Source organism: Coniophora puteana, assembly GCF_000271625.1.
Source record: "Coniophora puteana RWD-64-598 SS2 unplaced genomic scaffold CONPUscaffold_5, whole genome shotgun sequence".
NCBI lineage: Eukaryota > Fungi > Basidiomycota > Agaricomycetes > Boletales > Coniophoraceae > Coniophora > Coniophora puteana.
In genome coordinates this window covers 1,121,047-1,134,573 of record NW_006913057.1, presented here as the reverse complement: position 1 = coordinate 1,134,573, position 13,527 = coordinate 1,121,047, and the positions used below count along the sequence as shown (strand labels likewise).

General features: G+C 47.5%; 4 protein-coding genes across 4 annotated transcripts; 2 read left to right on the top strand and 2 right to left on the bottom strand.

Annotated features, from left to right (window-relative positions):
- Positions 1-982: 982 nt before the first annotated feature.
- Positions 983-2,352, top strand: CONPUDRAFT_152898 (uncharacterized protein; the record flags this gene model as incomplete). Its single annotated transcript, XM_007769648.1, has 2 exons — positions 983-2,039; positions 2,120-2,352. The coding sequence occupies 2 exons, from the start codon at positions 983-985 to the stop codon at positions 2,350-2,352; spliced, it is 1,290 nt and encodes a 429-aa protein (XP_007767838.1).
- A 1,885-nt stretch (positions 2,353-4,237) lies between these two features.
- On the top strand, positions 4,238-4,822 carry CONPUDRAFT_55019 (uncharacterized protein; the record flags this gene model as incomplete). The annotated part of the gene is made up of 1 exon (XM_007769244.1): positions 4,238-4,822. A coding segment is annotated over one exon (585 nt), but the record flags the coding sequence as incomplete, so codon positions are not given.
- Positions 4,823-10,525: 5,703 nt separating this feature from the next.
- CONPUDRAFT_152897 (uncharacterized protein) lies at positions 10,526-10,914 on the bottom strand (the record flags this gene model as incomplete). The annotated part of the gene is made up of 2 exons (XM_007769646.1): positions 10,526-10,710; positions 10,767-10,914. 2 exons carry the CDS (start codon positions 10,912-10,914, stop codon positions 10,526-10,528), a joined length of 333 nt encoding a protein of 110 aa, XP_007767836.1.
- A 1,941-nt stretch (positions 10,915-12,855) lies between these two features.
- CONPUDRAFT_55072 (uncharacterized protein) lies at positions 12,856-13,527 on the bottom strand (the record flags this gene model as incomplete). Its single annotated transcript, XM_007769246.1, has 3 exons — positions 12,856-13,017; positions 13,075-13,266; positions 13,348-13,527. Coding segments are annotated over 3 exons (534 nt in total), but the record flags the coding sequence as incomplete, so codon positions are not given.

Genomic DNA, 13,527 nt, shown 5'->3' with positions numbered 1-13,527 from the left:
GTCAACAACAGGGACTGAGAAGCTAGCCCCTTTTTTCATTGGTCAATACAAGATGCTGTTTTGTTTTTGGAAAATTTCTACCAAGAAAAGAGGTTTTATTATCAGAACAACAAGAATGCTTGAATGACTACTGAGTTTTTTGAAGAGTTTGTCAACCACTTTTATTACTTTAAAAATATACTAAAATCCTTTTTCATTCTAAAAAATGGGTTAAGCTCCAGGATCTCAAATTCAGGAGGCAGGGATGCAAAATCCTTTTGCTCCTGCTCAACAATCTTGCAGGGCATATCATCCCCTACAAGCTCTCCAACATCCAAATCAAGTTTTTTGCTCCTAACATGACATCACATGTGCAGCCACTTGATGGTGAAATCATCTGGTGTTTCAAGGCTCACTACAGGAGGGGTCAATGTTGCTGAGCAGTTGAACTCAACAATGCAGAAGAGACATATCTCTACAAGATCGACCAGTTGAAGGTCATGACATTAGCAAAGCAGGCTTGGGAAGCAGTCACTCCAGAGATGATTGCTGCCTGCTGAAAGCACACACAAAAATTCAAGTGCAATGTTTCAGATTTTGTATTGAACCATATTCTAATTTTATTCAGCAGTGTTGTGACAGCTTTTAACTCTAACACTTCCCCATGAGAGGGCCAAGAAAGTCAATGCATGTGACCAACAACACAACTTTTCTAGCCTGAGTGCACAGAGAATCAGTGGTGATTGTTTCTTGTTCTCAACCACCACCATCTCTTGTTTGCTGCTAGCACAAATCTGCTTGCTCATTCTCTGCTTTTTCTCTTCACCACCCGTTCTCTCCTGCTCCTCTGCCACTCCCCGTCATTCTCCCCAGTACTGCTTGCGGTGGTCGCAAGGTGACTCCCCCTCCCACTCCGCTGGACTCTACTCTGGGTTCTCTGATTTCTCAGCCTTCATCTGGTGCTAATAGCCCTGTTTTGGTGGCCTTGAATGATGACACAATCATGGATGCAGCGGAGCTTGCGCCTCCCATTCCCTTCCTCTCTGAGGTTGCTAGGGACGAGGGGGTCAACACTCTGCCTGCAAACAGGTCCAGTCACCCGGATACACCTCCCCCAAGCTTTGGGGGCCTGGACCATCAAGGCGTGCATTTCATTCACTGCCGCATGCCTTCTGGATCCGATTCAGCCGCTCCTCCTTTGAAGCATGCCAACACAGGCAAGGAGAGGGCCGTGGATCCTCCCTCACCGCCAATTGAGGGTGCCATTTCCATTGCGGCTCCGGTTGTGGGCATTCCTCACTCTCTGCCGCGCCCTTGCATCTGCTTCCAGGCTCCACTGGAATCAGATTCAATCTCGATCACTCTGGCTTCCTCGATCTTGGGCACTCGCGTTCTCCGCAAGGGATTCCCTCTGCCTGCTTCGGTTGCCCCAGCTCGGGCGGTGCACATTCCTTCCACGGACTGGGTTGCTGTCTGGGATGTCATGGACAATGAGGACCGGGCTTCCCTGTCCCATGTTGTTATCGCTTGCACTCCCCCTGCTCCTCCTCCCCCCGCGGCTCCACCACATGCTGCCTCCAGTGAGTTTCCCTCCTGTCCCCAGTTTCCACCAGGGCTCTTCCCTCCTCACCTTTTCCAATGTTTGCTTACCTTCCTACCTTGCAGCCTTCCCGACTGTGAGCACTTCTTGCATTTGAATGTCCAGAGTGCCTGCGCTGCTGCCACACCTGCCCTGGCTGCCGCTCCTGCACCCTTTGCGCATCCCGCGCCAGTTATTGCCCATGTGCTGGCTGCCATGCCCACACTGGTGGCAGCTGCAGTTCCGTCCCCTCTTGCCCATTGCCTCCCTACCACGCTGTCCCAGCTCAGTGGGCTTACCCTGCCCATCCCTCCAAAAGTTGTGGCTGCCATGAAAGTCAGGTGGGTCACCCACATCACCCTCACAGCTCTCACAAACGAGGCCCTGCAGGGTCTTTGGAATAACACCCACAACGAGCGCATGGCATCCATTGCCTCTACCGGTGTGCTCACCATCATGCCTACCATGTGGGACCTTGCGGGTGAATTGGCTCTGACAATCGTGGAGTGGATGCATTCCTACCCTCGCCTCTGCTCTGCAATTATTACAAACACTTCCCAGAGCAGGACCCAGGCAATGCTCTTCGCTGGGCTTCCATTTGGGAGGAGCATGGTTGCATGATCCACGTCCACCCTGACCTTTACAAGGAGGGGCATTGGACAGTCTTCCTGTGCTATGACATTGAGGTGCGGCATAACCTTGCCAGCGGCTCTGAGGATTTCAATCCCTTGGTCTGGCAGGAACATGTCTGGAATTGCCTTGTCACTGAGTGGCAGATGGACTGGGTCAACTAGCTGCTTGTCCTCCAGGCTGCGCAGGCGGCTCAGGTGGCTCTGCCTTTGCAGCCGTCCTCCACTCCCGCCACATTTTGTGGCACCATGTCGGCCTCCTCGACTCGCTCCCAAGCCACATGCTCCTCTCCTTACACCTCCACCTCCACTGTCTCCCCCACGCAATGCTGCATCTTCTGCAGCGCCATCAGTTGCAGCAACTGCGCTTGTGGCACCACCTCCACCGTGTACCTCACCTACCGAGACGGCAAATGGACAACTTCTGCCAACAAGTCAATTTGCTTTGCATTCAATGGTGCCGCAGGGTGCGCCCGCCAACCCTGCAAATTCCTGCCTCGATGCTCTTGATGCGGGTCAACTCACTCGGCTCAAGCCTGCACTTGAGTCAGGCTTACTCAAAATTGTCACACCCTTTCTCTGGGAGAAATGGGCCGTGGCTCTGGACGACGCTGGCGTTCTCCACAACTTTGCAGATGTTCTGTTTGGCCTTTGAGATGGTTGGCATCTTGGGGTCTCTTTCCCTCTCACTCAGACTTTCACACCTCCCAACCACTGCTCTGCGCTTGAGCATTCCGATTTCATTCTCAACTACATTAATTCTGAGGTCCACGCCAGTTGCTACTCCGGTCCGTTCACGCGCGATGAGCTCAAGGCTCTTGTGGGTCCTTTTTGCACCAGCCCTCTGGGCGTCATCTCCAAGCCGGGTTCTTCCAAGTTCCATCTTGTTCAAGATCACTCTTTCCCGTGCAACAATCCTTCTCTCCCTTCTGTAAGCTCTGGCATTGACAGTTCTGCTTTCAAATGTGATTGAGGAACTTTTGCCGACTGCTTCCTGCTCATCGCTAACACTCCTCCCAGTACACAGGTTTCTGTGAACAATGTTGAAGCTGCGTATTGCTGCTCCCCCATCGCGCCCAAAGACCAGCCTTATGTCTGTGTATGTATTGACCGCAATGGTGTTCCCCGTTTTTATGTTGATCACACCAGCTGCTTTGGCTGCACCAGCTCTATGGGGCTCTTCAGCCGCCCGGGCAACACCATCATTTTTGTTGACTGCATGCGCGCCTCCCTCTATTGCTTCCGTACAGCCTTTCACGCCCACACATTCACACTCCACGCTATCCCCTTGGCTGTTCTCACTGATATCCACTGGTGGCGAGACCAGATTTCAGCTGCTTTCTGTGGCTCCTCCGTCACAGCTCCACCTCCACCTTTATCCCACAAACTATATGGAGATGCCTCTACATCCTTTGGCATTGGCTTTGTTCTCAACGGCCGGTAACCTTGCCTGGTTTTTACTCGATGGCTGGCGCTCGGACAATCAGGACATTGGCTGGGCAGAAATGGTTGCCATCGACTTGGGGCTTTGCACCCTGGTTACAGCCGGCTTCCGTGACTGCCACATCATCTTTTGCTCCAACAATCAAGGTGTGGTGGGCGCTCTTCGTGCTGGTTGTTCTCGCAACACTTTTCAGAATGTTATTCTGTGTCACATCATCTCCAATTTCTGTGCATACAACATATGGGTTTCTGTGGAATGGGTTCCCTCCATGGATAATCTCGCTGATGATCCCTCTTGAGGCGTGTTTTTTCCCTCTCTTAAGTGTTTTGGCTTCACGCCCTCTATTCCATCCTATCTTAAGAACTTTGTATTGCTTGCTACCTAAATAGTCATGCATTCCTTGCCTTTGCACTTATAACTGGTGTGATTCCCTCTGAATCTTTCATGTTTTCCCCCACTCCCTCTTTCTCCCTCCTCTCATGCTCTTGCGTCCAGCTGGCTCTGGACAAAGCCTGGGCGGACTCCATGCACAAATAGTATAATGCCGGCGTCCAATCATTCCTCACCTTCTGTGATGCCAAGCTTATTCCCACAGACACGTGCGTTCCTTTTTCAGAATACCTTCTCTGTGCCTTTGCGGTTTCTCACATTGGACTTCTTGCCAGCTCCACAGTGCGCGGTTGCATCGCTGCTCTGAAAGCATGGCACTTGTATCTCGACTTGCCTTGGCATGGGGGTCCTCATCTGAATCTCATTCTCAATGGGGTCAAAAACTCGATGCCCTCATCCTCTCGCCACCCACTCCGTCCGCCCGTCACTTGCAACATGCTACTCTCTCTATCCTCTCTGCTAGATCTACACTCATTCCTTGACTCTGCTGTACTTGCTGTCGCAACAGCCACTTTTTATGGGCAATGCTGCCTCGGCAAAATTCTCTCCAGCTGGGAGGACACCTTTCTTGATGGACACACTGTGCTTACCTCCCACTTGTCTGAACCTCTCAGCTCTAATCAATCCAGGAAACTCTTCTTACCTTTCACGAAGGTGTCAAAGTCACGCGGCAAGTTTGTTTATATCTGCAGGCAGGCTGATGCTTCAGACCCCATCTCAGCTCTCAAACACCATCTCCTCATCAACTCTCCCCCTTCTGAGGTTCCCCTCTTTTCCTATCAGCTGTCTCTCCATGGTTGATGGAAATGCCTCACAAAACAGAAATTCTTGTTGCAGTGCAACACTATCTGGTGCTCTACGGGATACAGCTCGTCTTCCAGCCACGTGTTTTGCATTGGTGGCACCACAGAACTGTTGTTGGCAGGTGTCCCACCTGACGTTGTTAAAATGATGGGTTGGTGGTCATCCAATGCCTTTCTATGCTACTGGCGTTCTCTCAAGCTCTTGGCTCCCTTAGACGTCGAGCTACTGGCACCCGCAATGCCGGCATTGGCTGTGCCTGCTGCTCCCCTTTCATTGATCAGTTGCTTCCACTGGTGTGACTTTCCTTCGTAGGTAGCCTTGCCTTCCTGTGGTCTGGGTGGTTTGAGAATGTCGCGTCCGCGGTTTCACTTGTCCGGGGTTTGGGCTGGACTGGTTCCAACTTGACACACACCCAGATGGAAGGCGGCCCGGGGTTAGCATCCAAGGCTCGGCAGTTTCAGCACATCCATTTTGTTCAGATTTTGGTGCCTCATGCTGTTGTAGCACGGTAGCTCACCTCGGTCATCACCCAACCTCCCCCACATCACGGCCTTGGTGTCATAAGCACTCCCTCGTGTTGTAGTTGTTAGTCTCATTCATGTATACACACATTCACTCTTGATTCACAAGCACTCGATAGGGTAGAAAACTTAGGAACTCAGTGGCATGGGAGATTGTGTTGGATTTTGTTCATGGTGATAGTGAGTTGCCAGTTGTGCAGAAAAAGCTTGAAGATCTGCTTGGAGCCTCTTACTGGTGTAACAACTGGAAACCTGCATGTGATGCAGTGTTTCTTGCAGAGGATGACACTATGCGGCTGTGTCAACTGTTTTTGCACTCAAGTAGAAGTTTGTGCAGCTGGATTCAGGTTGTCCAATCCAGATTGTCCAGCTTTATGAGTTCAAGAACAATCTGCAAGAGTTTGTCTCCAAGCTGTGTTAGCAAAAGAGGATTATTGGGACTACTCCCACCCTTGATAAACTTCTGAATCCAGTTCACAAACAGAAAATTGGAGCTGCACAATACAATTTCCCAAATGGGGATGTAAACATCACCAAGGAGGTTCCTACTGGTTCTCTTGAATCAGAAGAACTAGATTTGGATAATGACAGTGACAGCATGGTTGCCACTGTGCTGGTTGGTGAGGCACTTGACTTGTGTGCCAAGCTCAAACAACTCTGTGTTTTGTTCCCAGAGGTTAATGCTGACAATGTGTTTGACTTGCAGCGGCATGTCCGCCACATACATGAAAAACTCTGGGCCCAGGAGCAAGTGAGCCTCAAATAAGCTACACTCAGGGCCATGTGGGCAGTCCCTGGCCCTTCCAAATGATTAGTGGCAACTTAGAATCAACTTAGTATAGCTCAAAAGTAATCAAATTGTGTGTTTTTTTGGTCCATTTTGGCTACTTTTTGGATGTTTACTCATAGTGCATAATCACTCATAATGCATAAGCAGACACAGGAATGTTTGCTATGCATTATGAGTGATTCAACTGTATATCAGCCATTGTATACAAGCTCATATGCAAGGCATATTAATATGTGTATATATTGAATACAACACCCACTATCTTATTTTGTCCCGTTTCATGTTTCAAAGCAGAGAGCAATGATCTATGATGATGCAATTACCATATCTTAATTGGGATAGCAGATGATCTTTAGGGATTTTATTGATTCTCTCCAAGTTCACATCTGATTTAAACGGGGTGCAAAAAATCTATTTTTGCAGGGGAAAAATATTCAGATGTAATTGACAGGTAGCCAGCAATCTACAAAACATTGAATAACATGCAAACAGGACTCTAACAAGGAGAGTGGCAACATGATCATGGTCAAGTAGCAAAGGCCTCACTGTCATTGGATCTATGGTCACCTGTGTCAAAAACACCTCTTGCTAGCCCTAACTCGGACAAACAACGCATTATTTATCACATTCATTTTTGACATGGCCAGGCTTTGGCCTTATCTATTACATAAGCAGGCACATGACCAAGCACGTGATGGGTCTGGACTATGACATCATATGATGCAAGGATCACACAATATGGTGTGCTTGTATTACTAAGTACTTGTATTCCTAATTAAGCAGGAGCCCTAACTTTAGTTACATGGTCTGTGCGCAGCTGTCCAGTAGTATATAAAACTGCAATCAATGACCCAGGACTTCAAGAGAGTTCTTTTGGGATTTCCCCTTAGCTTTATTTGTAAACCTAAGTCTCAAGTCCTCTTGTTGAGGCATCTACTTCTGCCCAAGCCTCATCTAGGGTTAGGGTTAGTTTTTCTCATCATCATCACTTCCTGTTCACATGTGCAGTGACTCCCCTAGCTAAGGGTTGCTCACAACCTGGCTGCACAGCAACATCAGCAGTGCTCTTGCAAGAGACATGGGCATTGTACAGATTGTCCCTGTGAGATATCAGTCTAAAGATCAAAAGATGCTAGGTAAAACATACCCAATTCAGTGAAGATCTTGATGAGTTTAAGTTGCAGCACCTTGCTGATTAGGTTCCTTCTTGTCCTGGAAAGCAAATAAAAAGTCATCTCAACATTGATGAATGCAAGCTTACCTTGGTAGTGACAGACAAAAAACAAATGTGCTGGTACTGGTGCTCATTAATGTCACTAAAAATGATCATTGACTTCAAAGTCAAACTCAAAGTCATAACCTTCACTTGCAGTGTGCTAGTTAGAAGCTGCAACAATTTCAGTATTAGCCACCTGATTTGCATGCTCCCTCATGATATGGTTGAGGTTTTTTTTTGAAATGTTGGAGGAGAGATAAATCTTCTGAACCTGTCAAAAATCCTTGGATTGATAGAGTAGAGCCTGCTGGGGCTGCCTCAGCAGTGAATACAAATGTTGATGGGTTTGGCCATTAAATATGTGAGCATCTTGTCAATGGTGACTTTGTGACATCCAAGTAGGCTAGACATAAACATCAAATCTGTCACAACCAATAAAAGACTTGGAGAACTCACATTGCTAAGATGTCAGCCTGATAAGGTATCTCCATCATATTTCCATGTTGCTCCTGTAGCTGTGCCTTGTTTCTGTACTGTTTTATAATAATAGTCTATAGAAATATGTAAAAATGAGAAGCAAGATATCTGCACACTCACAAGATTAGTAAGCAAGCAACCTGGGGGATTGTGATGATAGAAGATGAAGTCCCCATGGTCAGTGCCAATGGAGAAAGGCAAATTGTTGGCTATATTTTGCATGGCAGTGTTTGTAGAGCAAGATGTTGTTGAGGAGCATGGTGAGCATCAGAGTGGGAGTGAGCAAGGGAAGAAGATCAGATAAAATTGCTCACTGAAATACTGACCTGGTTTCCTGCAATCACCTGCCATCACTGTACATTCAAACTTCAAGGTAGGCATGAAACACCCACTGCCCCAGAGAGGAGCTTCAAAAATGATGGCCCACTCCCCTTGCCACTCACATCATTCTCTGTGTACTATAATTTGCATTCTTAAATAAATCAAGATATACCTTTGGCTGCAAGATCATGATTAAACCACAGGAAACTTGCAGCACCTGCTATGAAGCATTCAAGCCAAGACATGTGTAGCCAAGGAGGGGGATGTAGAGGAGAGAGATGAGGGTGTGGAGGAGAGGGACAAGGACATGAAGTAGGACACAGACACCAGGGGGAGGACAAAGATGTGGGGAAGAGGTATGAAAATGTGGAGCTAGCTGTACAAGGGCAGGCTGGAGGAAGTACTATACCAAACCCAGGGGATTCTGGGGCTGGTCACAAGCATACATGGGAGGAAAAGTGGCTCCTCAACCCCTGAAAAAGGCCAAAGGTAACCTCAGTGGTGGCATTCCAAATACCATCCAAAAAATTGTCAGAGGTGTTTCAGCCAATGCAACAAGAAATCATTGGGAGAGAAGAAATGGCTTGGGTACTTGCAACAATGCCTGAGTTCCCTCTTCATCCATTGGCCAGTTCACCTTGGGTACACATATTGACATCATTGTCATTGTCATCTTCAATCTCCCAAGCAAGCATCTATGTGGGTTTTAAAACAGTGAATATGCACAAACAGATCATCAACAATCACTCACCTTGAATGTACACAGGTACCCATCAATCTCAAGCTTACAGACCCTATACTCGCAATGCCACCACTGCTGCTCCCTGCTCACTTATCAGCACTGGGCATGTATGTTCCTTTCCATGCACCATCAGCTGCTCAGCTTTGTGCACCCTTGAAGGCTCTGGCCCAGGAACCCTCAAAATCTTGTGCACCATTGATGGCACCATTCAATGCACCATCAATGGCTCTATCTTGTGCACCATCAGTGGCTCCACTGACTAGAGGTCCTGGAAGGGTTGTGAAAATACCTCATCAGCTCACAGATCAAGTACATACACACACTACCAAGCTATGCAGGCTTGCCAATGAAGTATCTTGTTTGAAATGGAAAATCTGGAGTGGTGGAGATACCAGCACTCACCCACCTGAGTGTCACAAAAATAAAGGCTTTTGAAGCCTCTTGCGGTATTAGGCCATTGCTGGCTTTACAAGCTTGGAAATGAACTAGCTGAGTACCTTCACTTGCTCCCAGAGTGTTGCGGTGTTTGATGACAGAGCTATTGCCATATACATACAGTTCCTTCCATCAAGTCCCTTGCCCTCCACATTAGCATTAGATTAGATTAGATATCAACTAAAACATATGATAATGACTTATGTTCCTGTCTGACATCATCCAGGATGTCCAAGTGCCCTTCTCCTGCCTTTCTGCCCTCTTGGTTCCTATACCCAATGTGTCCTGACATGCACCCTGGCCGCCAATTCCCATTTCTCCTTAGCAAGCATCTTTCCACCATTCCCCTCAATGCTGCTGATGCTGCTGAGCCCCCTTTTCCACATATACCTAGTAAGCCTCCTTCTCACATTTGCATTATGTATTTTAACATTCCTCTGCCATTTGCATGGCTATGCACACTCTCTTCACTGTTAATCATGTGCACACTTCTTCTGTACCCACAGCACTTGTGCCCTGAGATGCTCCAAGATTTTGGAAGCAGACAATGCAGCCTGGAGCATGAGTCAGGATGCCAAGCACATGTTTGGGGCCTTTGTGAGATTACATGATGTTTCACAAAAACTTTTCCAAGTCCTGCATTGTATGAGACAAGATGTGAAATCACTTATATTTTACTTATGTTCCACTATAGTCTCACATTAAACACTTATATCAAAATAGCAAATTATACTAAGATGCCAGTGATGCTACAATAACTACTAAAATATATCTAAAGAAGTGTCATCATTAAGTAGATCAGAAAAATAGCTTGAGGATGTAGTTGACAACATTGAAGAGTCTAGTGTACTATCAGTATATGTGAGGTCCATGCCTTGTGATGTATAAGGAGAATGTACATTAGCATTAGCAAGTGCAGACACCTGCACATATAGGTATTGAGTCTGCGGGAAGATTGTGAATAGCAATGGCAGCAGTGGTGGCATGCATGATGGAGTAAACAACACTGTGGAGATACTGGTTGAGGTAGCTGACAACAAAGTGCAGGTGTTGAGGGTGTGGGGGTAGGTTAGACTACAGTGCCCATATGCCTCCCCTTGGTGATCTTTGGTTTTGCTGCTAGCATGCACTGGTCCTCAGAGTCCTTGCAAGATGTCCATTCCTCGTTGGAAAGCTCCCGCCAGAAGCAGTCACCCATTCAGATGGCAATCTCAGTCTGGTGGAGCAACTTGATGCTTGCAATGTTGTTCAGATTCATGATCTGGCCACCGGGGAACCCAACGAGCTCAATACCAAACTTGATGACAGTGCCCTCATGATCAGCCCATTCCATGTGGAATGAGTACTCCTCCTGTGGCACACCGCAACTCTGTAGTAGTTTACCTGTAAAATTGTTTGGTTAGAGGAAAAAGTTGCAATGGATTAGAATAGAAACTCACAAAGCCTGTGCAAAATCTGCTCGTGAATCAACCTCCACAGCAATGTAACCTGCTGTTTGCCAGTAAATGCAGCAAGTTGAGCAATATCTTCCACCATGTATGTGGCAAGCCGGAGCGAGAGCTCTTTGATTGTGTGTTTGAAGAACATTGAGCACACATTATCAAAATGCTTGGATGAGGAGCTGCGGGGTGTGTATTGGTCTGTGATGTTGTTCTGAGTTACAATATATGCTATCTGGCAATTGGTGGCCTGCTGGAGCTCAATCAGCTGGAAAAAAACAGACATCAGTTAAAAATGTGTGACCAACAAAAATATACATACAGAGGGCCCAACTTTCTGAATTGTTGTCTGGATGGTGTTACCAATGTGCTTGGCACAAACCTTTTTCACCAACTTCTTGGTTGCAGTCTTCTGCTATCAAGCTTCTCCTCAGGAGAAAACTTGGTCCACTGTTCCAAAACTATCTTTAAAGCAGATAGCATTGCGTTCACAAATGCACCAAAGCTATTTGACTTTGGCTAGGTCTTGGCCTACAAGTCAAACCCTAGGAAGTACTGCATCACAACTCAGGGAACTGTTCTAAAATGTACATTAGCTATCAAGGTCTGATAGACTAGAGTCTTTCACTTACTGTCTGTAGCTCTCTGCAATGCTCACCACTCCCTCCAAGCAAAACTGTGGTGATTTTGGATTTTTTCCATTATTTTCTCTCTGATTCAACTGGCTTCTTGTATCTGCTTCTTTGTTTGCTTTGGCCGAGAAACAGTGGGCGGGGTGTGGCTTCTGTAGGGGGTGCGGGACTTATGGTTGGACACAAAGCAGATGGGGGAGAGAAAAAAAAAACACTGGTAATTAGGTAAACAAAGTTTTATATGAAAGACCACAGTGGCAAACAAAAAGTCAGGGTAACATTCACATAGGTAAGTATAGCTGGTGTTCTAAACAGGGGTTAAAATGAAGGGCTGGTGTAAAGAGAAACAACTCACAAAGATAATCCAGCAGTTCACAGATGTTGATATAGCTCAGCAGCATGGTCCAAAGTCAGCCCGGCTTTGACAAACAATGCAAACCACAGCACTTTCTTCAATATAAGTACAGCATGGACCTGAACAAGTGTCCGGCTGCTGGCGCCAAGGCTCCTGAGGTAATGCAAAGTTGATGATGTTAATGATCCATTGTCAGCAGTGCAACTAGACTCAGTAGGACTGGACTCAGGGGTCTCTGAGGACATCAAGTGCTCCTTGCATGTCTTCTCTTTTTCCTTGGATAAAAATGTTTGAGGGTCCAATGGGGCAACAGATCATGAGCCATTGCTGTGCACTGTGCCTGAAGGAATCAGCACACACAAGGATTTTGCGGATGTCATAGTCTTTGTCTTGCCCTTGACTTGAGATGACAGAGATTGAGGTAAGGGCAATGCAAGAGTGGAGGAGATGGTGAGAGAGACAGTGAACTTGGTGTTGTGATGGGCAGTAGCATCAGGAACATCGAAGCCTCCTGTTTCAAGCTTGGTCAAGCTTGAAACAGCTTGGTCAAGCTTGAAACAGCGTTAAAGGCCGAAAGTGCGTAAAGGGCTCCTGCGGCGACAAGGAATGTGTCAAGTTTGTACGCAAAATCTGATTTGAGGCCATGACAAGTTATAAAAGTCAAACAGTATATTGCCCTTATCAAAAGTCTACGAAAGTCTAAGTTCTATGCGTGATGGGAATGCATCTACGATATCAGATTTAAAGAAAAAAAGCGGCGACCCGCGCTATGCACGCCTACCACACTACTCCTCGTCCTCGTCCTCGTCCTCATCCGAACCTGGCAGTTCTTCTGGCGCCGGGCTGCTCGAGGGCATCAAGAACCTACGGGCATGCTGAAGGGAACTGCTGGCAACCGATGCGCCTGCAGATGCAGGTGCATCCTCGGAATCATTACTAGCCCCCCATGCCGCAAGATACGCCGGCCAGCGGTTCGCCTTGATATTGTTGACGGCTTTCGTGTAGTCTTTGGTGGCTTGTTTGTACATCTTGAATGAGAATGTCCTTGCACCAACGCCGGACTGGTACTTCTCGAAGGCCCGTTCAACCTGCGCGAAATCTGTTAGAAGGGGGATGTAAATAGAATTAAAATACTTACTGCAATCATCGTGAGAACCACAGCACCCTTGGGCTGGTCGAACCGAATGTACGAGCCAGTCATTCGGCGGACGAGTACTCGCATGATGTTGTTGATAAAAGCTGAACGAAGGTATCCTTTCGGTTTCTCCGGGATACTAATTAGAATGGCAAGGGATACTATAGAGAAAGAAATGAAGCGTACCCGGTAATGCGGATCCTTGCGCGAGAGCTGCTGTGTCTGCTCCATTGGCGTCGGAATCCGCCAAAAGCCGGGTCCGTCTTGATGCAGCGCCCAGGTGGCGTGGTCTTGGATAGCAGCGGGGTTGCCCTCGAATGCCGCAGTAGAGTAGAAACTTTCGACGTGCGCGAGGGCGGTGCGACCAATCTCGGATTGCTTCTCATACAAGCGATCAACTGCCTGATGTCCATAGTAGATAAGACATGACCACACTACATGAGAAATAATATGACGTACCCTTTCGAATAGCTCATCTCCATTCTCCACCTTGTACCCTAGTCCCGGTACGACCATGTCGACGATAGCTTGAAGTTCTGCAACAGTCCCCGGGTCCGGAGCGGTCTTCGTGAAGATTACCCAGGGCGTGTCGGATGAGGCGAACCTGGCGTACACGGTGGCTCGAATTGATGAGGGCCA